The following is a 27,319-nucleotide window of genomic DNA, read 5'->3' as shown; positions in this document are numbered from 1 at the left end:
AGAATGAATGGGATGGCAACATAGAGAGTAACCCAGTTTTAGGACCGGCAGAGAAGATAACTGAGAAGGAAGTTGAGGAAGCGATAAAAGCAATGAAGAGTAGAAAAGCGGGAGGGCCGACGGGAGTTGTGGGAGATATGTTGAAGGCAGCAGGAAGTTGGGGTGTGAAGAGAATGACAGAGATCTGTAATCTGGTGGTGAAAGAAGGCCGCATTCCAGTGGATTGGGAACTGCGTACCCTTGTCCCTCTATACAAGGGGAAAGGTGACCCTCTGGAGTGTGGCTCGTACCGAGCAATAAAGTTATTGGAGCATGGAATGAAGGTATTGGAAAGGGTGTTGGAGAGGAGGATAAAGAAGAAAGTGAAGATTGACGAAAGGCAGTTTGGATTCATGCCAGGAAGAGGAACGACAGACGCGCTTTTCATTGTGAGGCAGTTGCAGGAGAAGTACATGGAGAAGAGGAAGAAGTTGTTTCTTGGGTTTGTTGATCTGGAGAAAGCATTCGATCGGGTTCCACGCAAAGTATTGACATGGGCATTGAGGAAGTTAGGAGTGGAGGAATGGTTGATCAGAGTAGTGATGGCAATGTACAAAAGAGCGCGCACAGCTGTAAGGACGAAGGACGGGAACAGTGGTGAGTTTGAGGTGAAGGTGGGAGTGCAACAGGGGTCGGTACTAAGTCCACTACTATTTGTAGCTGTGATGGAGGTGCTGGCTCAGAACGTAAAGGAGGGTTTACCATGGGAGTTGTTGTATGCAGATGATCTGGTGTTGATTGCGGAAAGTATGGATGGACTGAAGGAAAAGATGAACACGTGGAAGGAATGTATGGAGACAAAAGGTCTGAAGGTGAATATCAGAAAGACGAAGGTGATGGCAAGTGGTAAAGCATGTGGTAAGGTGGAAAGAACTGGGAATTGGCCCTGTGCTGTGTGTAGGAAGGGTGTCGGAGTGAACTCCATTCAGTGTACAATGTGCGCTGAGTGGGTTCATCAAAAATGTAGTGGTCTGAGAGGGTCATTAACCAGTGTGGCAGCTACATTCAAATGTAAGGTGTGCACAGAGGGAGCTGCAGATGGAGGAAATGTTGAGTTGGATCTTGGAGACAGCGTGAAGCTGGAAGGTGTGAAAACATTTTGCTACCTCGGAGACATGCTGAATGGAGAAGGTGGATCAGACTCGGCAACGGTTGCTCGAGTGAGATGTGCATGGAAGAAGTTTCGGGAATTGAGTGGCGTGCTGATAATGAGGGAAGTGTCGTTGAAGCTGAAGGGAAAGGTGTATGCTGCATGTGTGAGAAGTGTTATGATTTATGGGAGCAAGACATGGGTAATGAACGTAGAGCAGCAATGAAGGTTGGAAAGGGTGGAAATGCGAATGGTTCGACGGATGTGCGGAGTATCGTTGAGAGAAAGGAAGACAAAAGATGAATTGCGAAAGATGATGGGAATAGAGCCTGTGATTGATGCTGTGAAGAGGAACAGGTTGAGATGGTTTGGTCATGTGTTGAGGAAGGATGAAAGTGACTGGTTGAGAAGAGTGATGGAAATGAATGTAGAAGGAAGTAGAAGACGGGGAAGACCAAGAAAGACTTGGCTAAAGATGGTGGAAGAAGAAATGCAGGCAAGGGGGTTAACAAGGAGAGATGCAGAAAATAGGGTAAAATGGAGAAGATTGTCATGGGGACCGCAAGGCTAACCCCTGCTCTAGCAGGGAAAATGGCCTTTAAAATGCATGTTGTTGTGTGTTGTATACAGCTAAAAATCAAATTTTCGGTAATGTTGATACTTTAGAATTTACATATTTACATGCCAAGGACACGCATAGTTACTTCAGGAATGGTCTTTTAATGACCCTTGACCCTCAAAACATGGGTCTAGACACCTTGCTTGTGCAGTTATGTGCAATATTAGCCGAGATATGGCGCAAAAATGATTTCTCGGTAATGGCGGCACTAATTTGCATACTAGTATGCCACGGACACATGTGGTCACTTCAAGAATAGTTTTATCACAATCTTTGACCCTCAAAACATGGGTCTAGCCACCTTATTTGTTCAGTTATCTGCAGTAATGGCTGAGATATAGTGAAAAATAGATTTTTCGGTAATGGCGGCACTAATTTGCATAAAAATGATACGTGGGACATTTTTACATTTTGTTAACATAGCTCATCGTTTTCTACGCATTTTTTCTGATCTGAAGACGTCGATTAGAAGTTGATTTCCGGGGGGTGCACGATACCTCTTTCTTCCCACAAAACTACCAGCGAAAGGGATCCTGGTGAGATCGGACAAAAACATGAGTCGCCTCGGTCATACGTGTGCCGGCTCCTGGTGAGATCGGACAAAAACATGAGTCGCCTCGGTCATACGTGTGCCGGCCGGGCAGCCATCCGAGCAAGCAGGCCAATCACACTGGCTGTGTGCGCGAACCGGATATTGAAAGGGCCTCTGATGAGCACAACGACGCTTCCTCCTCTTCTGTTGCCACCATTTTATGATCACCATGTTCCTCAGTAGCCGCTGCAAACACAATGACTAATTCGTTTGGGGGATTTGTTATTATTACAAGAGGATCGAGAAAAACTGAAAACGACGGCCTAGTCAGCATTGCTCGAGCGCCACGACGGGTTTGTTACCATGGAGGTCGCCATGTTGTTGAGCGGTGCCGAGCACTCCGTTTAGTTCGAGCCGCTAACGGAACGGACAACCATGGATTCCGGTTTCCATGGGGATTGGGAGGTAACGTCATGAGAGTGATGAATCTGTCGTCTTGAAATCCGAAATAAGATCGTGTGGAGAAGGTACGTGGCACGTGGTTCGTTCTTACCGGAACACGTGGTTTGTAATCGTACATATGTCATAGTTTACCTTACTACTTCACCTTACTTTAGTGCGGTACTTTGCTGCACTCTACCTTAGAGTACGGTGATTTACCGTCTATACGACACACTACCTTACAGTACCCTACTTTACACCCTACCTTACAGTGCCGTCGATACTACACTCTACCTTACAGTACGTTCTATATGAGTAGACTCCACCTTACAGTACTGTACTTTACTACACTGTACCTTACAGTACCATACTTTACTACACTGTACCTTACAGTACCGTACTTTACTACACTGTACCTTACAGTACCGTACTTTACTACACTGTACCGTACTTTACTACACTGCCTTACAGTACCATACTTTACTACACTGTACCTTACTACACTGTGCCTTAGAGTACCGTACTTCTCGACCTCGCAGTACCGTACTTTACTGCACTCTACCTTATAAAACTGTACTTCACCGTCTATACTACACACTACCTTACAGTACCCGACTTTACACCCTACCTTACAGTGCCTTCGAAACTACACACTACCTTACAGTACCGTCCATACTACACTCTAACTTACAGTACATACTATATGAGTACACTCCACCTTACAGTACTGTACTTTACTACACTGTACCTTACAGTACTGTACTTTGCTACACTGTACCATACTGTACTTTACTACACTGTACCTTACAGTACCGTACTTTACTACACTGTACCTTACAGTACCATACTTTACTACACTGTGCCTTACAGTACCGTACTTCTCGACCTCACACTACCGTACTTCTCGACCTCACAGTACCGTACTTCTCGACCTCACAGTACCGTACTTTACTGCACTCTACCTTATAAAACTGTACTTCACCGTCTATACTACACACTACCTTACAGTACCCTACTTTACACCCTACCTTACAGTGCCGTCGAAACTACACACTACCTTACAGTACCGTCGATACTACACTATAACTTACAGTACATACTATATGAGTACACTCCACCTTACAGTACTGTACTTTACTACACTGTACCTTACAGTATTGTACTTTGCTACACTGTACCATACTGTACTTTACTACACTGTACCTTACAGTACCGTACTTCACTACACTGTACCTTACAGCACCATACTTTACTACACTGTACCTTACAGTACCGTACTTTACTACACTGTACCTTACAGTACTGTACTTTGCTACACTGGACCATACTGTACTTTACTACACTGTACCTTACAGTACCATACTTTACTACACTGTACCTTACAGTGCCGTACTTCACTACACTGTACCTTACAGTACCGTACTTTACTACACTGTACCGTACAGTACCATACTTTACTACACTGTACCTTACAGTACCGTACCTCACTACACTGTAACTTACAGTACCGTACTTTACTACACTGTACCTTACAGTACCGTACTTTACTACACTGTACCTTACAGTACCGTACTTTACTACACTGTACCTTACAGTACCATACTTTAATACACTGTGCCTTACAGTACCGTACTTCTCGACCTCACAGTACCGTACTTTACTGCACTCTACCTTATGAAACTGTACTTCACCGTCTATACTACACACTACCTTACAGTACCCTACTTTACACCCTACCTTACAGTGCCGTCGAAACTACACACTACCTTACAGTACCGTCGATACTACACTCTAACTTACAGTACGTACTATATGAGTACACTCCACCTTACAGTACTGTACGTACTATATGAGTACTATATGTACGTACTATATGAGTAACTTACAGTACGTACTATATGAGTACACTCCACCTTACAGTACTGTACTTTACAACACTGTACCTTACAGTACTGCACTTTACACACAATACCTTACAGTACCGTACTTTACGACACTTTACGTAACAGTACCGTACTTCACTACACTCTATGTTACAGTACCGTACTTCACTACACTCTATGTTACAGTACCGTACTCCTCTCTACACTGTACCTTACAGTACTGTACGACAACACTATACCTTACAGTACCGTACTTTACTCCACCCTACCTTACAGTACCGTACTACGACACCCTACCTTACAGTGTCCTCTCCGATGCGCCATGAACCTAGATGTCTCCGGTGAAGATCACAGATCGAACCCCCCGGGATCCACGAGCGGTTCCGATGGAGGAAACTCGGTCGTTCCGGGAGATTCTCCCTCAGATCGCGGGTCCAGGGTCGGTCCACCCGAGGATGAAGACCCGGGACCCAGTACGTGTCGTTCTCTCCGCATCGTCACCTTCTGCTGGTTCCTGAAAGTTTCGTTTAAATGGATTGTTTTTGTTTCAGGTGTTATTGTGAAGGTGAAGGTGAAGTCCGAGTTCGTCGATGATTCGTTCCCTCAACATGAAGGTTTGAACTACAAACACATTTTACTTATAAAGTTATAAATAAAAATGTTAAATTGTAAAAGAGATTGTTTTCTGGAGACATTCCCTTTCCCTTCCTCAAGAACGTGGGATCTTTAACACCCTTAATCGAATGCAAGTAGATGAGACAGCCTGCTTCATGTTCTAATCATTGATGGAAAGCTCTGGATGTGAATCACCAGGACAGCAGTTTGTAGTCGGGTCCAGAATCAAATCCACAAGAGACATCTCGTACTCGAGTTCATTCCTCGTGATCCGTCATGTCATCCCGAACATTCTCGAACACGGTGTAGTTGGGATAATTTATTAAATAATATAATGTGGCGGACACGATGACTCGCTGGCGCAGTGACATAATTCCGAGCACCAGTGGGTGTCGGCCATGCCCCAGGTGAGGCGTGGCCTCCGGATATACATGCAGGCTCGCAGCCCCGAGCACGGCAGTGCTGACGAGTGAGCAAAGAATAAAGAGCTCAAGTTAAACCCAAAGCGTTGTGGCCTACCTTTGTTTAACGTGTGTGTGCCCAGCACCCCACACTGGTGACCCCCACTGGTTCAGCCGCTGCTGTTCCCTGAACGCGCCATGGCCATCAACGCTGTAGCGATCAAGCTCCCGGAGTTCTGGGAAACGCAAGCCGACGCCTGGTTTCTACAGGCCGAGGCCCAATTCCAGCTCCGGGGCGTCACGGCGGACGACACGAGGTACTTTTACGTGGTCGCTGCCCTCGGATCCGGCATGGCCGCTCGAGTCGTGTCCTTCCTCCGGCACCCGCCGGACGAGAGCAAGTACGCGGCGCTCAAGCGGCTTCTCCTCGACACGTTTGGCCTCACAGAGGCCGACCGCGCGGACTGTCTTTTGGACCTTCCCGTACTCGGCGACACATGACCGTCCGCCCGCATGGATTACATGCTGTCCCTGCTCGGCGACGGCCACGCGGATTTCCTCTTCCGTGCGCTCTTCCTCCACCAGCTACCTGTACAGGTGCGGCTCGCGCTCGCCGGTTCGACCATTACGGAACCGCGCGCCCTGGCCAGAGAGGCGGACAAGTTTTTCGCAGCCCACGACGCACGGCCGGCATATAGCATGGCCGTCGTGGATCCCGGCACCGCGCATGGCGCGAGTGGTTCGGATCGCCACGTAGCATGGCGTTCGGATCCTCCCGAATACGGCGTAGGTTTGGCGGATTGCCCCGTGGCATGGCGTTCGGATCCTCCCGAACACGGCGTAGGTTTGGCGGATCCGCGCGTGGCCGCAGCCACGCCCCGCCCACCACCGTCGTCACGACCGGCGCGACAACCACCGCCGGGCCAGACCTGGTGCCAGTTCCATACCAGGTTCGGCCACAAGGCCAGGTCCTGCCCGCCCGCCTTGTACTTTTGGTAGGTCGGGAAATGGCCAGGCCGGCGCTCGCTTCCTGCCATGAGCGTCGGCCATACGGGCAGCCTTCTGTTGATAAGACACCTCCTCGGGTTGTCGCTTCCTGTGCGACACGGGAGCACAGGTGAGCGTCCTCCCTGCCTCCTCGTCCGACAAGCAAGCTGAGGGCCGGGGCCCCGCTTTGCTTGCCGCCAATGGCACGCCCATCTGCACGTTCGGAAAGCGTTGTCTCTCGCTGCGGTTCGGGGGGCAGCGCTTTCAGTGGTCGTTCGTTACCGCTAGTGTCCCCATGGGCCTACTTGGAGCGGACTTCCTCTGTGCGCATGGGCTGCTGGTGGACGTGAGGCACAGATGCCTTGTCCAAGCTGAAACCTTCAGCTCGCTTGCTTGCGTGCTGAGCAGTTCATTGAGCAGCTCCCTGGGCGGCTCACCGAGCGGCTCGCCAAGCGGCTTGCTGAGCGGTTCGGTCCCGGCGAGGTTGGTCTGCACGCTTCCGGCAGCGGACGAGTTCACCCACCTCCTCGCCAGTTTCCCGGCCCTCACGCGGCCCACTTTCTCGGCGGTGGCCGTCAAGCACGGGGTGGAGCATCACATCCCCACCGTCGGGCCACCGGTCTACGCCCGGGCGTGCCGCCTCGACCCGGCGAAGCTCGCCGTGGCGCAGGGGGAGTTCGCCACGCTGGAGCGACTGGGCATCGTCCGGTGCTCCAACAGCGCATGGGCATCGCCGCTGCACATTGTGCCCAAGCCCGGCGGCGGGTGGCGGCCGTGCGGAGACTACCGCCGCCTCAACGATGCTACCACCCCCGACCGCTACCCGGTCCCTCACATCCAGGACTTTTCCGCCCGGTTGGCGAAAATGTCCCTCTTCTCCAAGGTGGACCTCATCCGCGGATACCACCAGGTCCCCGTCAGGCCGGAGGACATACCGAAGACGGCCGTCATCACACCATTCGGCCTCTTCGAGTTCCTGCGGATGCCCTTCGGGTTGAAGAATGCGGCCCAGGCGTTCCAGCGGCTTATGGACAGCATCTTGCGCGACTTGGACTTCGTGTACGTCTACCTGGACGACATCCTCGTCGCAAGCGCGTCCCGTGAGGAGCACCTCCGCCATCTCCGCACGCTCTTCGAACGCCTGGGCCGACATGGCCTGATCATCAACCCCGCCAAGTGCCGGTTCGGCGTCACCGAAATCGACTTTTTGGGGGCACCGCGTCACCAGGCACGGGGCCATCCCCTTACCGGCCAAGGTGGAGGCGGTCAGGGGTTTTCCGCGCCCCCGCACGATCAAGGGGCTCCAGGAGTTCCTGGGCATGGTGAACTTTTATCACCGTTTCCTGCCCCGCATCGCCCAGCTCCTGCGCCCCCTGCACGAGGCCCTCTGGGGGAAGCCGGGCAAAGGCGACGTTGCCTGGACCGAGCCAATGGATGCAGCGTTCGCGGGTGCAAAGCTCGCCTTGGCTAACGCCACCATGCTCGCGCACCCGGCGCCTGATGCACCGATCGCCCTCACCACCGACGCGTCGGATTACGCGGTGGGCGTGGTGCACGAGCAATGGGTGCAGGGAGCTTGGCAGTCGCTGGCGTTTTTTAGCCGGCAGCTCCGCCCGCACGGACGGCGGTACAGTACCTTCGACCGCGAGCTGCTCGGGCTCCACCTGGCGGTCCGGCACTTCCGCCATCTGCTCGAGGGCCGCCCGTTCACGGCCTTCGTCGACCACAAGCCCCTGGTTTTCGCTATGGCCAAGGTCGCCGAGCCGTGGTCGGCCCGGCAGCAGTGTCACCTCTCGGCTGTGTCCGAGTACACGACGGACATCCGGCTTGTCGCGGGGAAGGACAATCCAGTGGCAGATTGCCTTTCCCGGTCCGTCGCCCATGCGGTCCACCTCGGGATCGACTCTGCCCGGGGATGGCGGCGGACCAGTCCGCCGACCCCGCCGTCCAGGCTTTTCGGACCGCCGTCACGGGCCTCCGCGTCACCGAGGTACCGTTCAACGGCGCGGGCGTGGCGCTCTTGTGCGACGTCTCCCTCGGCCTGCCTCGCCCCATCGTGCCCGCCGGCTGGCAGCGCCGGGTTTTTGACACCATCCACGGCCTGTCCCACCCGGGCACGAAGGCCTCCCAAAAGCTGGTCGCCGACAAGTTCGTCTGGCATGGCCTCAGGAAGGCCGTCCGCGATTGGGCCAGGACGTGCCTCGCGTGCCAGCGCGCGAAGGTTCACCGCCACACCCAGGCCCCGCTGGCCCCGTTTACGGTGCCCGAACGTCGGTTCGACCACGTTCACGTGGACTTGGTGGGACCTCTGCCCCCCTCGCGGGGTTTCACCCACGTCCTCACAATGGTGGACCACACCACCCGGTGGCCGGAGGCCGTGCCTTTGGCAGCAACGACGGCGGCGGACGTCGCGCAGGTGTTCATTGCCACTTGGGTTGCCCGGTTCGGCGCCCCCTCGGACATCTAGTCCGACCGCGGCCCCCAGTTCACCTCGGAGCTCTGGGGGGCGGTAGCGCGGGGGCTTGGCGTCCAGCTGCACCGCACCACGGCCTACCACCCACAGGCCAACGGCCTGTGCGAGCGCTTCCATCGCGCCATGAAGGCCGCGCTCCGGGCCAGCCTCCGTGATGGCGGCTGGGTCGACAGGCTCCCCTGGGTCCTGCTGGGCCTCAGGACGGCGCCCAAGGACGACCTGCGCGCATCCGCGGCGGAGTTGGTCTTCGGACAACCGCTGCGGGTGCCGGGCGAGTTCCTCCCCGACTCCATGGCACCATGGTCCTGCAGGAGACGGCCCTGCAGGAGACCGCCCGGAGGTTCGCCCCGGTGCCGACGGCGCACCACGGTTGCCCGCCAACGCACGTCCCCCCGGAGCTTCGCACGGCGGAGTACGTGTTCGTCCGCCACGACGCCCACCGGACACCGCTGCGGCCCCCGTACGACGGGCCCTTCCGCGTGCTGGAAACCGAGGTGAAGCATTTCACCCTGGACATCGGCGGTACTCCTGACCGTGTCTCCGTGGACCACCTCAAGCCGCCCACCTCGACTTGGACCACCCCCCGCCAGCGGCTCTGCCCCCACGTCGGGGCCGCCCCCCGGCGGGCGGACCACCGGCACCGCCCAACCCCGCTGTCACGCCACACCCCTGCCCTGCACCCATCCCGGATGCCGCCGGAGGCATCCCAGATGGCATCCCGGCATCCCAGACGCCGCCAGCCGCCAGAGGGCGCTTCGGCCGGGTCATCCGTTTGCCCCGCAAACTGACCCTTCAGGTGCGCGGGAATTCTGGGGGGGGGGGGGGGGGGGGCGCATGTGGCGGACACGATGACTCGCTGGCCAGTGACATAATTCCGAGCACCAGTGGGTGTCGGCCACGCCCCAGGTGAGGCGTGGCCTCCGGATATACACGCGGGCTCGCAGCCCTGAGCACGGCAGTGCTGACGAGTGAGCAAAGAATAAAGAGCTCAAGTTAAAACCAAAGCGTTGTGGCCTCCCTTTGTTTAACATGTGTGTGCCCAGCACCCCACAATAATATCAATACATTTTCACTCATTTCAGTGAAACATCGCAGGGGAGATTGTTTTTATTCCTAAATGTTTATAAAAGTTTCATTTACATTGATTGTTTTTCTTCAGATTTTATGGTGAAAGTGAAGGTGAAGTCAGAGTTTGTCGACGATTCGTCTTCTGCGGACAAAGGTTTGAACCACAACATTCTGCTCCTTATAGTTTCAGTGATTCATATTGTCGGGTTCACCGGCCGGTTAACACAGCCCCTGAACGGATTGACCGAATGGGCTTCAACTCTCTCCGAGGCTCTGTTTAATTAACGGCGATATTATACTCGCGCACTGGACTGAGGAGAAACACAAGAACATGTAAGCTTTTATAACCAAACGGGATTATTCCCGAACAAATAATAACAAGGGAAGATTTGACGATGGGATAGGGGGAGGGGAAATGAGGAAGTCAAGGAACAACAAATAAAGCAACCACAGGAAGTTTTAACCTGTTGTTTCTGGAATTGAATCTGTAAATCAAATGGGATTCTGTAAATTCTGGCTGAAGCAATTTCATGCTCTCTACGTTCACTACGCTCGAGCATTCAATTAACCTGTCCAAGTGGATCAGGAAAGGGATGAATGACTCACAGAAGGTAACACCTTCCTCATCCCAAAATCAGAAGAAACCCCACTACCTCACAGATATCGGCCAATAACCTGTCTACCAACAACATACGAAATTTTAACAGAAATCATCATAGAAATGATGTGCCAGCACCGAACTCAACAAAGAGGCCTACGACTATCCGGGGATGCCTGTTCACGGTGGTTGTACCCTCAAATGCAAGTCGGCCATAGGCGTAGTTTGACTTCTCTATTTGGGGGGGGGGGGGGGGCAAGGGCTTAATATTGATATTGGGTCACTAGGTCTGACTTACAAAATGTGTTAGTGCAGTTACAGTGCATGTGAAATCACAAATACAGTTTATGTTCATTATTGTTATGTTTAAATACGGGATGTTTTTATATTAATCGCAAACTATTGAAAAAAATTAAGGTGGGGGCATTGCCCCCCTCTGTCCCTCCCAAACTTGAAGTCAGCGGCCAAATCTTCCCCATTCTTCCCTGCTGCTGCCTTCCCAGCGCGGTCACGGTCAAAGTGCCGATCGGTCCCCATGGACCGGACTTTTCACTCTTGTCTCTGTCTGTTTTCTCGCTCTCTCTCTCTCTCTCTCTCTCTCTCACTCTCTCACTCTCTCACTCTCTCACTCTCTCACTCTCTCTCTAACTCTGTCGTGGCCCTGACTTTGTGAAGGAGGGGGTACACCATCCTCGATGTGGGGGGGGGGGGGTCTTTGGGTCGCTCCTGGGAGACTGATTGGCTGTCTCCGTGCCACAGGCTTGGTCGAGAGAACTGTCCAGGGTTATACAACAACAACAATAACAAGGAGACCTAGAGGTAGAACAGAAGTGATGTAAGAGGGGATGCTGCACAGGGGCAGATACAGGGATTTTAAGATGGAGAGGTGCACTAAGCCATAGCGCCGTAAGTTGGGTGGGGGGGGGGGGGGGGGGGGGGGAGGGTGAAGGGGGATATGGGGGGACTCCCCCAGGAAATTTTTAAAAACTGATCGTCACAAACGGTATTTCGTGCGTTCTTGGAAGTTTCTGCAGTTCCTTGTGTTCTTCCCTGGTCCAAAGTTCAGCAGATTCGCGATGACTAATGGTCAGAAAAAAGGAACTGGTGAACCGACTTGCCCAGCTGTTCCTTCTGCTATAAATTGATGAATTTCGTGTGTGTGTGTGTGTGTGTGTGTGTATATGTGTGTGTGTATATGTGTGTGTATATATGTGTGTGTATATATATGTGTGTGTATATATGTGTGTGTATATATGTGTGTGTCTGTGGGTGTGTGTTTGTGTGTGTGTCTGTGGTGTGCATGCGTGCGGCATGTTTTTGTGTGGTTGTACTGGAGCTTTTTGATGTGGAATTTCTGATTTGTGTACTTCTACCGAAATGATTGTTATGATCTCCCGAGTTAATTAGGCTAATTAACTACAAATAAATAGTTTTTCCCGTCGCACTTGGAGTGTTTTATAATAAAGCAAAAGTGATTTAAAACCTCTGATCATTGGTAAGCTGCCTGGAACGTTCCTTATTCAGAATAATCTGGACACGAGGGCCGTTCTAGGATATTCGTAGCTTGTAATTTATCATCGAAAATCTGAAGGGGGTGTGGGGGGGGGGGGGTGCGCACCCCCTGAGCCTTCCCTCCCCCACCCCCCCTGGATCCGCCAGTGCTGCAGAACAATAGACCGCATGCTACTATTAAACAAGACCGTACGCAAAAGCTGCATTACGAGAAGTAAACTGTCCACAGCCTGGATAGACTGCAGAAAACTTTTTGATAGTGTCCCACATTCATGGACATAAAATGCATGCAAATGTACAAGATAAATCCCCAAATTATCAAGCTGATTGAGAAAGCCATGAATCTATGGACTACCACACACACACTGAATACCGGGAGTGAAGATACATTGTGGGATTTTCCAAGGAAACAGCCTTTTTTTTTTTCTTTCTTCCAAGGAGACATTTGGCTAATTTGGCTAATTTGGTGTGTGAACGTTGTTGCCAAATTGAAGTTTTCCTTCTTCAAACAAAAATCTGTGACTTATTAAATATCCATCCCCAAACGTTAATGGATTAGCATATGCGTTTACTCAACATAGTTTCCTAAAAATGTAGGGAGTGTGCATATTAAATAAGCTTTCACATTAGCTTTTTGGTGAATTTCGACTGAATAAACATATTTGCTGAATTAAAGTTTTATTAGTATTTCGGCGAACGACAGCTTCATCCCTGATTGGTGAACTTAACGGAGATATCAGTTTGGTGAAGAGGTATTCCACTAGGGGAAATTGCTCCAGAACACTCATTTCCCCACAACTGAGCTTTGACAATATAATTTTGAAAAATAAACAATTGTTTTTGTTTTCTTCCTTGTAATAAACTTTACGATTTGCAGATGAAGCTCATCCAGTGAAGACAGAAAATTTCCAAAGGCACTTTCTTCAGTCTTCCCAGGATGCTTTGAGCCATGGGAGTGCAAAGCAGGAGCCATGTGATTCTCCTCCCAAAAACCCCAGCGATGATACTCACCTGCTCAAAGGTAATCGGAGGCAGGCACAGGACACTGCATTCATTGGTGTTTTTTGAATACTCTTTGATATAATGGTTCAATTCCACATTATGTAAATGGACCGATCCGTTTAAAGAGTGATGGTTCACAGACTTGTTCATACAAACTACACTTTTTACCTGTGACCTGTGGCAGGTCTATAAGAGCTCTGCATGGTTGTTGTAGTTGTTGTGGTTCTTGTTGGGGCTCTAGTTTTGAAATGTGCATCCATTGGTTGGACAGCTGTCGGACCCCACCCACATTTGTCGCTCGACTCCACCCATCATGGTAGTGCCACCCAGATAAAATAATGTTGCCATTTTAAACAACACTTAATATTGCCACTCTCTAAGTTTTCTGGTGGACCTAAGATAAGGTTAACATATGTCCGGTTTTCCCCAGATCTTGTCGGTCCTTAAATGTCTGTCTGTCCGGATTTTTTAAAGATCTACAAATCTCCAGGTTTTGCTGTTTTTTGCATTTCAAAGGGATAGATTTTAAGATTTGGGATACTTTTTAAAACCTTATTTAAACGTTAAAACCAGTTTTGTACTTTTTATGGTGATAAAATGCGGCTATGTGATGTCTGGAACAGGACAATTTGGTTCAGGTCTGTACTATCCTGTCATGGCATGTGTTCGAACATCACACGTCCACTTCCTGTCCAATCTCGCAGTGAGAGAGTTCAGTGGTGTTCTCAGTCAGTGTCTTTTCTGAGTCCGTACCAATGTTATACCATATACGTACATTTGTTTGATTTTCTTTTGATTATCTTCTTTACAATGCCAAAACGAAAGTGTAAATTTGCTGCAGAACTAAAGACAAAACCATAATGACACTCTTCGACGTCACGACGTCGACCGATATGCCTCCACCCACATTATTACATCATTATAATACTTGTACCAAGTTTGATTTGAATCCATTCAGCTGTTCTCAAGTTATCACATTTTTACCTGACATTTTGCTCTGACCTTTGTTTGACCTCTTGACCCTAAAATTTAATCAGTTCATGTTTACATCATTATACATACCTGTAGCAAGTTTTAATTTAAATCATCCCTTCAGCTGTTCACAAGTTATCACATTTTTACCTGACATGGCCTCTGACCTTTGACCTCAGGACCCCAACATCTAATCAGTTAATCTTTACATCATTATACACACCTGTACCAAGTTTGAATTAGATCAAGTCAGCCGTTCTCAAGTTATAGACCTATTACAGACTTTAACCATTGATCTTTGACCCCCAAATCTAATCAGTTAATCTTTACATCATTATACATACCTATACTAAGTTTTAATTAGATCCCTTCAGCCATTCTCATGTGATAGACCTATTACAGACTTTGACCTTTGACCTTTGACCTCTTGACCCCAAAATCTAATCGGTTCATCCTTACATCATTCTACATAAGTGTATGTGTACCACGTTTGGTCAGAATCCCATCACTGGTTCACAAGTTATCGCAGTAACAGGATTTTTACCTAACATGACCTCTGACCTTTGACCTTGTGACCCCAACATCTAATAAGTTCATCTTTACCTCATTATACATACCTGCACCAAGTTTGACGAAGATCCCTTCAGCCGTTCTCAAGTTATCGTGGTAAAGAAAACCTATCATGGACAGCCGGACGGACAACCTGAAAACGTCGGCGGAGGCATAAAAATTAAAAATCGGAAAACAAAAAAATTCCGAGGCCAAGCAAATTTCCACTTTGAATACATCAGAAAGATACTTGTGAATAATGGTTTTGTGCACAAGAAGTTTTAATGTTGGTAATTTGTAGATAAGGACCCCAAAAAGGGTTTTAAAAAAAAGCCCATAACCAACAATCAAACCGTTTATACTACGTAATAGACGTTACTACATCACACAATCTCACTGGTAGCTGTAAACTGTTGATGATGCTGAATAGATTTGGACATTGCATCAATTGCCATTCAGTTGAGGAAATTGAAACAGAACTTGACGATACTATCATCGAGAGACAATTGACATTACTTGATGGAGCATAGCACTGTAAACCTGGAGCCAACACCTTTGATAACTATTACGAACTGAATCAAACCCTGCCCATAAAGGAGACCCTGCACTGATGCTATAGGAATGTTCCAGCAGTAAGAAGACGAATCACGCACCGATCTGTCCTCAGTCCAGCAGTGCCCTGCAGTCTGTCCTTGGTTTAATAGCATGCTGGTCTGTCCTCACTTTACCGGCACACTTTTCTTTTTGAAAAAAAGTGATTCTGTATCCGTTAAAATTTTAAACATCTTGAAAAACAGTCTTTCTCTAGGTCACCGCAGCTTTTACTTATGCAGGTAGTTGAATGCTACAAGTGTATTCTCTGACCCCTTCAAGCCTAAGGGGCCTTCTTGTACGAAAGTGCCAGATCAGAAAGTTTCTTACACTGCATTTTTGTTTCATACCATTAGAATATCGAGCAGTTTGCGATAAAAATGTCTTGGGTGCGAATTTCTGATTAAGACCCTTTTTGAACCCTTTTAGGGGTCCGTCTTATCTGCAAATTACCAACATGATAACTTGTTATGCACCGAATCATAATTCGCATGTCTCTTTCTGATGTATTCGAAGTGGAAATTTGCTCGGGCTCGATATTTTGCTTAAACATTTTCCGAGACACTCTTTGAAACCTGAAAGCCGTAGGGGCCTTCTTATCCAAAAGTGCCAAGTCAGAAATTTTCTTAAATTGCATTTTTGTTTCATGGCAATTGATTGCAACTTTTTGTGACAAAAACTTTTCTTGGGTGCAAATTTCTGCTTCAGACCCTTCTTGAACCGTTATAAGGGTCCTTCTTTTATGCAAATGCCGACGATTTTCATTTCTTACGTACGTGTTTTGTATTTAGTATCCAATGTAGACGTCATCAAATAATTATCAGCGTCGGGCGCAAATATTTCCGATAAAGGGGTCGGGTCTGCGCCTTCCAGACGCCAGAAATGCAGAACTCAAAGAATGTGTTTTGTTGGAAGTCAGGGTAATATAACACGATTGAACACCTTTAGAGGCCATTTTTCCCCGCAGAGCAGGGGTTGGCTTTTTTCGGGCACCATGGTCCCCTTTTTTGAAGCAATGTTTTATAGCCGGATGCTCTTCCTGCTGCCAACCCTGTTAGTCACCTCTTGCGACACACAGGGAATTACCAGTGAACTGGTACTCAATTTGCTGACCTCGGAAGGATGACAGGCTGAGTCAACCCCCCTGGCGTTAATTCAGCAATCGACTGGTATTCAAACCCAGGATCCTAGGATCCCAAGCCGGCACCCTAACCGCTAAGCCATAATGTAACACGATTAAGAACATCAAACCTTTTGAGCGTGACTTTATGATAATCCTCTGACCAGATTTCAGTCTACCCGTTCGTACCTATCGCTGCCACTGAATTTCTCCAAACGCAGAAGCGTCACATCAAGTGCAGCAGAAAAGGAGATCGAAAACCAAAAGTGTGTGCCCGTGCAATAAGCCGGTTTGGAGTCCCCATTCATTTGTGACGTGCTTAGACTGTAAATAGTTGAGTGATCCTACCTGACGTGTGAAGTTTTCAGTAGCCTTGCAACATGTATTTTTCTGTGGCATTTTTCACCAAAATTTTTTCCTCAAAATCAATGGCCTGACATGAGTAAACGACAGACCCTGTGATGCTTGTTCTTTTTTCCTACGTACGTGTATCCATCGTTTCTGCTGTGCATGAATTTGCTTGGAATTTGACAATAAGTTTTTGCTGCAGAAAATGTGAAAGACGGGTAACTCTTTATTTATTTTTTTCCATGATTTTTGCAAAATTAAATTTCACGTATACAGTACGATGTAACATATTTGTTGACGTTTGATATACGAATGAAAAACCTGCTTTTGGGTCTCTTAAAAATGGTTTAAAAAAAGATATTTTGACAAGGGGTGGTGCACATCCGGTTCATCTAGCGCTCGGGGACAATGTAGCGCTCGGGGGGTACACCTATCTCGGGCTAAGGAAATTTAGACAGAAGGCCAATGGTTCATTTAATTACAGTAAAAAAAAAAACCACTTTCAATTGAACAGTAATTTCACCCGAATTGTGCTTTATTAATACTATATTTTGGAATTGTCTTTTCAGAGAAACAATTGAAGTCGGTTTCTTGTTCCAAGTGTTCGCAGTTGTTCAACTCGGATGTTTCTATCATCGAGGATACGACACAGTCATTGTGTCAGGACACTGATAAGTTCGACAGCGTGTCCAACAATTGTCAAAGTTGTATGAAGACACTGAATCAGATCCAAAGGAATAAGCGGCCACACAAGTGTTCTGTTTGCAATGAAACATGTACATCCTTATCATCTTTACAAACACATCTAATATTTCACACAGGAGAGAAATCTCACAAGTGTTCAGTGTGCAGTAAAGCATTCTATCGCTTATCTTCTTGGAAAGATCATCAAAAAGTACACGTGGCGGAAAAGGTTTTTCCTTCTCTATCAGGTTTGAAAATACATCAAAGAATACATACCAGAGAGAAGCCCTTCAAATGCTCTGTGTGTCACATGGCCTTCGCTCACAGGACAACGTTAAAACGCCATAAAATAATCCACACTGAGGAGAAGCCGTACAAGTGTGCGGTATGCAGCAAGGCATTTGCTCGATCATCATATTTATCTGATCATCAAAAAATACACACCGGAGAAAAAACACACAAGTGTTCTTTGTGTAAAAAGGCCTTTTTTCAGTTGTCAAATTTAAACAGCCATCAAAGAATACATACTGGAGAAAAGCCCTTTGATTGTTCTGTGTGTCACAAGGCCTTCTCTCACAGAACAACGTTGAAAAGCCATCAAATAATACACACGGGAGAGAAGCCCTACACGTGTGCGATTTGCAGCAAGACATTTGCTCACAGAAAATCGTGGAAAACTCATCAAATAATCCACACTGGGGAGAAGCCTTACAGGTGTTCCGTGTGCAACAAGACCTTCGCATTTTCATCAGGATTGAAACTACATCGAACATTACACACCGGTGAGAAGCCCTACAAGTGTTCCGTGTGCAACAAGGCATTTGCTATTTCATCAGGATTAAAAACACATGAAACTATCCACACCGGGGAGAAGTCTCACAAGTGTTCCGTGTGCAACAAGGCCTTTGTTTTTTCATCAGGATTGAGAATGCATCAAAGAATCCACACCGGAGAGAAGCCACACAAGTGTTCTGTGTGTAACAAAGCCTTCGCTTTTTCATCCGGATTGAAAACCCATCAACGAATCCACACCGGGGAGAAACCCTACAAGTGTTCCGTGTGCAACAAGGCCTTCGCTTTTTCATCCGGATTGAAAATACATCAAATAAGACACACGGGAGTGAAACCCCACAAGTGTTCTGTGTGCAACAAGGCCTTCGCATTTTCATCCGCATTGAAAATACATCAAATAAGACACACGGGAGTGAAACCACACAAGTGTTCTGTGTGTAACAAGGCCTTCGCTTTTTCATCAGGATTGAAAATACATCAAATAATCCACACCGGAGAGAGGCCACACAAGTGTTCCATGTGCAACAAGGCCTTTGTTTTTTTAGCAGGATTGAGAATGCATCAAATAATCCACACCGGAGAGAAGCCCTACAAGTGTGCTGTTTGCAGCAAGGAATATGCTCAAATAACAAAGTTGAGAAGCCATCAGCAAACACACACAGGAGAGAAGCGCTATACGTGTTCTGTGTGCTACAAGGCATTTGCAAGTTTATCGTACCTGCATGGACATCAGAGAATGCACACCGGAGAGAAGCCATACAAGTGCTCTTTTTGTCATAAGGTCTTTACTCATTCATCACAGGTAAACAAACATCAAAGGAAACATACTGGAGAGAAGCAAATGGAGATAACGAAGAAATCTCCCGCAAATGCACATACCAACCAACGAGAGAAGCCCTACAAGTGTTCCATGTGCAACAAAGTCTTTGCTCGGTCGAATGTTTTAAAAATTCATGAAAGAATACATACCGGTGAGAAGCCCTTCAATTGCTCTGTGTGTCACAAGGCCTTTGCTCGTAGAGCAACGTTAAAAAGCCATCAACGAATACATACCGGAGAGAAGCCTTACAAGTGTTCCGTCTGTGACAAGGTGTTTGCTTTGTTGTCGTACCTACGTCTACATCAGAGACTGCATACGGGAGAGAAACCCTACACATGTTCATTGTGTCCTAAGACCTTTACTCAATCATCACATTTAAACGAACATCAAAGAATGCATATGGGTGAGAAGCCCTACAAGTGTTCCGTGTGCAACAAGGCCTTTGCTCTTTTATCAGTTTTTAAAATGCATCAAAGACTACATACTGGAGAAAAGCCCTTCACTTGCGCTGTTTGTCACAAGGACTTCGCTCAAAGAAAAACGTTGAAGACTCATCAATGCGTACACACAGAGGGGCATCCCTACAAGTGTTCTGTCTGTAAGAAAGTGTTTGCTAGTGTGTCAAACCTACATGGACATCAGAGAACGCATACGGGAGAGAAACCATTTCAGTGTTCCTTGTGTCCGAAGGCATTTACTCAATCGAATCATTTAAAGAAACATCAAAGAACACATAACGGAGAGAAACCCCACAAGTGTGCTGGTTGCAGCAAGGCATTCGAATTTTTATCAGAATTGAAAATACATCAAAGGATACACACTGGAGAAAAGCCGTACGAATGTTCTACCTGTAACAAGGTGTTTGCTCGTTCATCACATTTAAATCAACATCAAAAAATACACACACGAGAGAAACCCCACAAGTGTTCTGTGTGTAACAGTACATTTGCAAGTCTGTCATACCTGCATGGACATCAGAGAATGCATACGGGAGAGAAGCCATACAAGTGTTCCTTGTGTCCTGAGGCCTTTACTCAATCGACATATTTAAACAAACATCGAAGAATGCATACCTGAAGTTTTTCATACCTGAGGGAGCAACCACAAACTTATGCTTACCAACAGCATACAAACTTTTAACATGATTAATCACTGATGAAATTTATGAACACTTCACTCAACAAGGACCTTTAGAGGCAGAACAGAAAGTATGTAAGAGAGGATGTTATGGAATGATAGACCATTTGTTATTGAACAAGATCATACTCGAAAATTGGAAGCTCTGACAAACCAACTTATCCACAACCTGGATAGATTACAAAAAGGCCTTTGATAGTGTCCCACATTCATGGATCATAAAATGCATGCAAGTATACAAAGTTAACCCCAAAACAGTCACACTGATAGAGAAAGCAATGGTGCTCTGGAATACAACACTGATAATACCTCACTTGGAAGGAAAGATTTAAATCCCAGTGGTAAAGATACGACGTGGTATCTTACAAGGTGACAGCCTTTCCCCCTCCTGTTTTGCCTGGCTCTGGACGTACTGAGTAACCTCATCAATGAACAAGGACACGGATACAATCAAACGTGCAACAATAAATGACCAAATAACTTAGAGGGGTGACACCTCTACTGAACATGGATGATCTCAAACTCTTCACACCGAATGATAACAAATTGGCAGATCAAATCAAACGAGTAAATTGCTACTCGGAGGACATTCAAATGGAATTTGGACTTGACAAATGTGCCAAATGTACATTTCTATCGGGTAAAACAAAAAGAATATGCAATATCTCATTCGATGAAAGTACAACAACACAGGAACTAGAAAACGAAGCATCTACAAATACCTTGGAATAGAAGAAGGTTTTACACAAAAAAATGTGTAAAATAATCGGCAAAGAGTACCTACGCAGGATAAGTCTAATTCTGAAGTCATCCCTCTCTCCAATGAACGAAATCAAAGCCAAAATCCAACTTTCAGTACCAGTATTCCAGTATAGCTGTGCAATTATAAACTGTCCATAATTGGAGATCAACAACCTGACACCAAAACAAGGAACCTTCCAACTATTAATAAGATATTCTGCAAAAGCAATACATTCCGAGGTTTTACTTGCCGAGACGAGAAGGAGGAGGCGGTCTGATGGAGCTGATCCACGTGCACAGAACAGCATGTGTCAAAAATGCGGAGCATGTAAAAAGCTCAACAGAGTATTGAATGAGATTTGTACATGAGCAAGAAAACAACAAATCAGAAAAGCTATCCTAATCCATTGAGCAACAAACTTCCAAAAACAGGTGCAACTGCAGGATATTACACAGGAAAACGAAACAGAAACAAATATAGTCCCAATGATCGCAAATAAGAAAAAGGAAAACTACAAAAATAAATATCAGCAGATATACTCTGACAAATGGGAGAATGACAAAAGAGCAGGAAGATTCAAAAAAGAGCCTGACAGAACAGGGATGCACAAGGAAGGCTCATTGGAATGGCTAGGAAGAGGTCAAATTAATTAGGATGGATAATGAGTCATCATAAATGTCCAAGACCAGGGACACTACTCTGATGGTTTTAAGAAAATGGTGGGATTGAGCCAATCTGAAAAATGCAGGTTTTGTGGAGTAGAAACAGAGTACCAGTGATCTCCTTTAGGGATGTAAAAAACTCATGTCGGAACAGTTGTACACAGAAACACATGACAGCATCTGCGGAGTAATCCTCTGGCACATCTGTAAACATTTCAACATTGTGGTTCCAGAACAATCATGGAAACACAAACCAAATCCAATCATTGTATAATGAGCAGATGGTGCACACGCATGACAAGATGATCCCATCAAGTGCGGACATTGCAAACAAAGCATTGCATCCGGACATAATGCTCAAACAAAAAAGGAAAAGACAGCACTGCTGATTGAGGTTTCAATTCCCAATGACTTTGCACTAAATGCTTCAGAAACCAAGAAAATGCTCAAATACCAAGAGGTGAAAAATGAGCTCAAGAGGTCTTCGAAATTTAAGAAAGCTGAAATTGTACCAGTGATACTCGGAGCAACAGGGATGATCAAGAAAACCCTTACTGAGTACTTGAAAGACATGCTGGGGATTATCACAACAAACGAGCTACAAGTGGAGGATGTCAGAGGTTCAGTGAGGATTTTAAAAGAAACCTTGGAACAAAGCGATAAGGAGGAAGTTTCATAATCTGGTTCATGGATAACCATCCTTAACCAAAAAACAGAGGTGGAGATTTTGAGTTCTGGGAGAACTTCCTTCCACCTCCTAAAACTCGCATATGGAGACATCAACCAATGGAAGCTCCTCTACTTGTGTTCCGACTGCAACAAGGCGTTTGCTAGTTTGTCAAACTTGCATGGACATCAGAGAGTACAGGAGCGATAGCCATAGGGGGAAACACTAGTTCAGAAAGGTGGAGGGGGATAACATTGGCCTTAAAGGAGGGGATGAGTATATATATATATATATTTTTTTTACATATTGCATGCACAAATATTACACACAAAAACACACACAAACACAAAATGCTGGTTGGGAGAACCAACAAAGCACTCAAAAGATTGGTACCAAAATCAGCCTCATGAAAGGAACTCAACATCGTGAGCTTTGAGTAGCACTGCTCATACAAGATAAAATATCAAGAAAACAACACCGTAAAAAGAGCAAATCAGCCCTGCAGAAAGAGACCAGCACCACCATGGAAACGGAGGCTAGAGATACAAATGGAGCAAATGAGAAAAGAAACGGGACAAATACAGCAATTTATAAGGGGGGAAATCAAAGCCTAAAGCAAATGAGGAGAATCCAAAAAATAAAAAACAAACACAAAATTGGAAATAAAGTCCGAGAGGAAATGGCTGCTGAAAGCAAACTCAAAATAGAGATGATACAAGAAATAAAAAAAAACTATGATGAAGTCAATAAAGGGAGAATACTGAAGAATCACTTTTAAAATTCTACCGGATCCAGATCGGGATCTTCACCAAAATATAAGCTATTCTATTCATCCTTGTCACACACCCGTGTTCACGAAGTTACATCCAAATCCGTCCATACCTTTGAGATATCCTGCTCACACTGACCGACAAACAGGGATGGTGAATACGTAACCTCGGTCCACCTTCGGTCGAGGTAATGAGGCAGAAAAGGTATTTCTTACCTTGCAAAACATTTCCTCTCACAGTTGTGGATAGAAGATGCTTCAAATTATACGAGTTGAAAAAACATTCATTGGAGTGGCGAAGAAGACTTTGTCAGCTCAACTGGGTTGGAGAACGAGTCATAATGAACTCCCAAGACCAAGGGACTATGGTTTTAAGAACTTGGTGGGATCGAGTCAATTGGACAGGTGAATGTTCTGCATGGGAGAAACAGAAAGTACCAATCACCTTCTCTCAGGATGTAAAATAACTCATTTCAGAAGAATTGTATAAAAATATGCAGAGTCGTCCACCAACACAGCCACATAAACTTCAATATAACAGTCAAATAAAACATGAAAGTATGAATCAAATGCGATCACCTCTGCAATCTAATGAAGAACATGAATTTGTGAATAAGTGAGAATCATTTTACAAGCACAATGGATATTACATGGAGTGTTTCTAATGGGGGAATCCCGGTGTGTACCCTGGTTAGAATAGGTACACCGTATCCCTGCGTGTCGTAAGAGGCGACAAAGAGGGTTGGCGTCAGGAAGGGCATCCGGCCATAAAAACATTGCCTCAAAAAGAGAACCATGACAATTACAACTACATATGGGCAGGGTACAGCCCGAAGTGGAGATCGGTTTCTGAAGTTTGGGACATGGAATGTAGGAACAATGACATGGAGATCAGGAGAAGTGGTGGAAGTATTGGTCAGAAGAAGAGTGGACATATGTTGTGTGCAAGAGACGAGATGGAAGGGAAGTGGTGTGAGAATGGTGAAGGAGAGGCAGGGACAGAAATACAAGTTTGTGTGGCAAGGGTGCCCGGAGGGCGTGAATGGTGTTGGTGTCCTGTTTTCTGAGGAGTTTGTAGACAGTGTGGTGAGTGTGACTAGAGTGAGTGATAGGTTGATGATGGTGAAAATGATGATTGGAAAGCTCTTGGTGAACATCATCTCGGGATATGCTCCGCAGGCTGGTCGGAGCGATGAAGAGGACAAGTTCTGGTGTGCGATAGAGAAGCTGATGGAAAACGTGAAAGACGAGGAAGTTGTTGTGGTAGGAGGAGACCTAAATGGACATGTGGGAAGGAGTATGGACGGTTTTGAGGGAGTTCATGGGGGTTACGGATATGGTATGAGAAATGGAGAAGGTGAAATGATTTTGGAGTTTGCTGATGGAGCTGATTTGTTGATTTGTAATACTCAGTTCCAGAAAGGGGATAATAAGCTTGTTACATACACGTCGGGTGGGTCGACGACAACCGTTGACAACCTGATGGTGTGTAGGCGAGAGAGGGGGCACCTCCGGGACACAAAGGTGATCCCGGGGGAGGAGGCTGTTTCACAGCACCACTTGGTTGTCTGCGACATAAGGGTGAAAGGTGCGAGGAGAGCTCGGCGGGTGAAGTACCAACCAAGAATGAAGGTGTGGAGGTTGAAAGAGGTGACAGTAAGGGAGGCATTAAAAGAGAGGCTGAGTTGGGTAGAGGATGATGTGGTTGAGCTTGAACGTGGTTGGATGTCAATGAAAGATAGTCTGTTGGGAGCCGTTGGTGAGGTATATGGATGGACAAAAGGACCACCGAGGCACTCGGAAACATGGTGGTGGGATGATGAAGTTGGAAAGAGGATTGACGAGAAGAGGCAGAAGTTCAAGGAGTGGCAGAAGGCGAAGGGTACTGGAGCAGAAAAAGCAGAGCATGAAAGTTATAAGGCAGCCAAGAAGGCTGCAAAGAAAGAGGTAGCAAAGGCGCAGGAGGCATGTAGGAAAATGTTCGGAGAACGCTTGGATTCGGAAGAGGGTCAGAGGGTGGTATTCAGGATTGCAAAGCAGATAGCGAAAGAGAGGTGTGATGTGATGGGGGTGAGTTGCTTGAAGGATGAAGTGGGACAAATCGTTGTGGACCCAGATGGAATTAAAGGAAGATGGAAATGATATATGGAAATGCTGTTGAATACAGAGAATGAATGGGATGGTAACATAGAGAGTAACCCAGTTTTAGGACCGGCAGAGAAGACAACTGAGAAGGAAGTTGAGGAAGCGATAAAAGCAATGAAGAGTAGAAAAGCGGGAGGGCCGACGGGAGTTGTGGGAGATATGCTGAAGGCAGCAATAAGTTGGGGTGTGAAGAGAATGACAGAGATCTGTAATCTGGTGGTGAAAGAAGGCCGCATTCCAGTGGATTGGGAACTGAGTACCCTCGTCCCTCCATACACGGGGAAAGGTGACCCTCTGGAGTATGGCTCGTACCGAGCGATAAAGTGATTGGAGCATGAAATGAAGGTATTGGAAAGGGTGATGCAGAGGAGGATAAGGAAGAAGGTGAAGCTCGACGAAATGCAGTTTGGATTTATGCCAGGAAGAGGAACGGCAGACGCGCTCTTTATTGTGAGGCAGTTGCAGGAGAAGTACATGGAGAAGAGGAAGAAGTTGTTTCTTGGGTTTGCTGGTCTGGAGAAAGCATTCGATGGGGTTCCACGCAAAGTATTGACATGGGCGTTGAGGAAGTTAGAAGTGGAGGAATGGTTTATCAGAGTAGTGATGGCAATGTACAAAAGAGCGCGCACAGCTGTAAGGATGAAGGACGGGAACAGTGGTGAGTTTGAGGTGAAGGTGGGAGTGCATCAGGGGTCGGTACTAAGTCCACTACTATTTGTAGCTGTGATGGAGGTGCTGGCTCAGAACGTAAAGGAGGGTTTACCGTGGGAGTTGTTGTATGCAGATGATCTGGTGTTGATTGCGGAAAGTATGGATGGACTGAAGGAAAAGATGAACAAGTGGAAGGAATGTATGGAGACAAAAGGTCTGAATGTGAATATAGGAAAGAGGAAGGTGATGGCAAGTGGTAAAGCATGTGGTGAGGTGAAAAGAACTGGGAAGTGGCCATGTGCTGTGTGCAGGAACGGTATCGGAGTGAACTCCATTCAATGTACAATGTGCGCTGAGTGGGTTCATCAAAAATGTAGTGGTCTGAGAGGGTCATTAACCACGAACCAGTGTGGCAGCTACATTCAAATGTAAGGTGTGCACAGAGGGAGCTGCAGATGGAGGAAATGTTGAGTTGGATCTTGGAGATGGCGTGAAGCTGGAAGGTGTGAAAACATTTTGCTACCTCGGAGACATGCTGAATGGAGAAGGTGGATCAGACTCGGCAACGGTTGCTCGAGTGAGATGTGCATGGAAGAAGTTTCGGGAACTGAGTGGCGTGCTGATGAGGAGGGGAGTGTCGTTGAAGCTGAACGGAAAGGTGTAAGCTGCATGTGTGAGAAGTGTTATGATTTATGGGAGCAAGACATGGGTAATGAACGTAGAGCAGCAACGAAGGCTGGAAAGGGTGGAAATGCGAATGGTTCGGTGGATGTGCGGAGTATCGTTGAGAGAGAGGAAGACAAATGATGAATTGCGAAAGATGATGGGAATGGAGCCTGCGATTGATGCTGTGAAGAGGAACAGGTTGAGATGATTTGGTCATGTGTTGAGGAAGGATGAAAGTGACTGGTTGAGAAGAGTGATGGAAATGAATGTAGAAGGAAGTAGAGGATGGGGAAGACCGAGAAAGACTTGGCTAAAGATGGTGGAAGAAGAAATGCGGGCAAGGGGGTTAACAAGGAGAGATGCAGAAAATAGGGCAAAATGGAGAAGATTGTCATGGGGACCGCAAGGCTAACCCCCACTCGAGCAGGGAAAATGGCCTTAAAATGCATGTTGTTGTTGTTGTTGTTTCTAATGGGGGAAGGAGTTTGCTTTTGTTTCAATGAAGAATATTATTTGAGCTTGTTTGTGGACTTATTCATTAAATGTGCTTGTACATTGAAATGCATGAAATTAAATTGCTTGACCAAATGGAGGACAATGTTTTGTTGATGTCCAGTTCACAATATTAGCGAACCTCCAAGATGTGCACGTTGCTCCCCCTTTACCCTTGTAAAACAGATGTTACTCCAAGATCCAGGAACAAGTTAATTGGCTTTGATGAAAGAATGCAAATCAATCGTAGAG

At 46.8% G+C, this 27,319-nt stretch overlaps 1 protein-coding gene across 1 annotated transcript; it reads left to right on the top strand.

The window, feature by feature from the left end:
• The first annotated feature begins 4,884 nt into the window (after positions 1–4,884).
• Positions 4,885–23,122, top strand: LOC137428371 (uncharacterized). Its single transcript, XM_078777073.1, has 9 exons — positions 4,885–5,077; positions 5,156–5,218; positions 10,240–10,302; positions 13,136–13,279; positions 17,410–18,593; positions 18,678–19,406; positions 19,491–19,742; positions 19,827–20,070; positions 23,097–23,122. The coding sequence occupies exons 1-9, from the start codon at positions 4,927–4,929 to the stop codon at positions 23,120–23,122; spliced, it is 2,856 nt and encodes a 951-aa protein (XP_078633199.1). The 5' UTR covers positions 4,885–4,926.
• Positions 23,123–27,319: the final 4,197 nt, after the last annotated feature.

This window comes from Myxine glutinosa, chromosome 5, assembly GCF_964187855.1.
Source record: "Myxine glutinosa chromosome 5, kmMyxGlut1.1, whole genome shotgun sequence".
NCBI classification, from domain to species: domain Eukaryota; kingdom Metazoa; phylum Chordata; class Myxini; order Myxiniformes; family Myxinidae; genus Myxine; species Myxine glutinosa.
Note: the sequence above shows the minus strand (reverse complement) of the source record. Positions and strands in the feature narration are given on the sequence as shown.

Coding starts and splice junctions, on each gene's coding strand:
- LOC137428371 (XM_078777073.1), top strand. CDS start 4,927: ATGAACCTAGATGTCTCCGGTGAAGATCACAGATCGAACCCCCCGGGA. Junction 18,594..18,677: donor AGTGTTCCGTGTGCAACAAG/GCCTTCGCTTTT, acceptor GTGTGCAACAAG/GCCTTCGCATTTTCATCCGC. Junction 19,407..19,490: donor AGTGTTCCGTCTGTGACAAG/GTGTTTGCTTTG, acceptor TTGTGTCCTAAG/ACCTTTACTCAATCATCACA.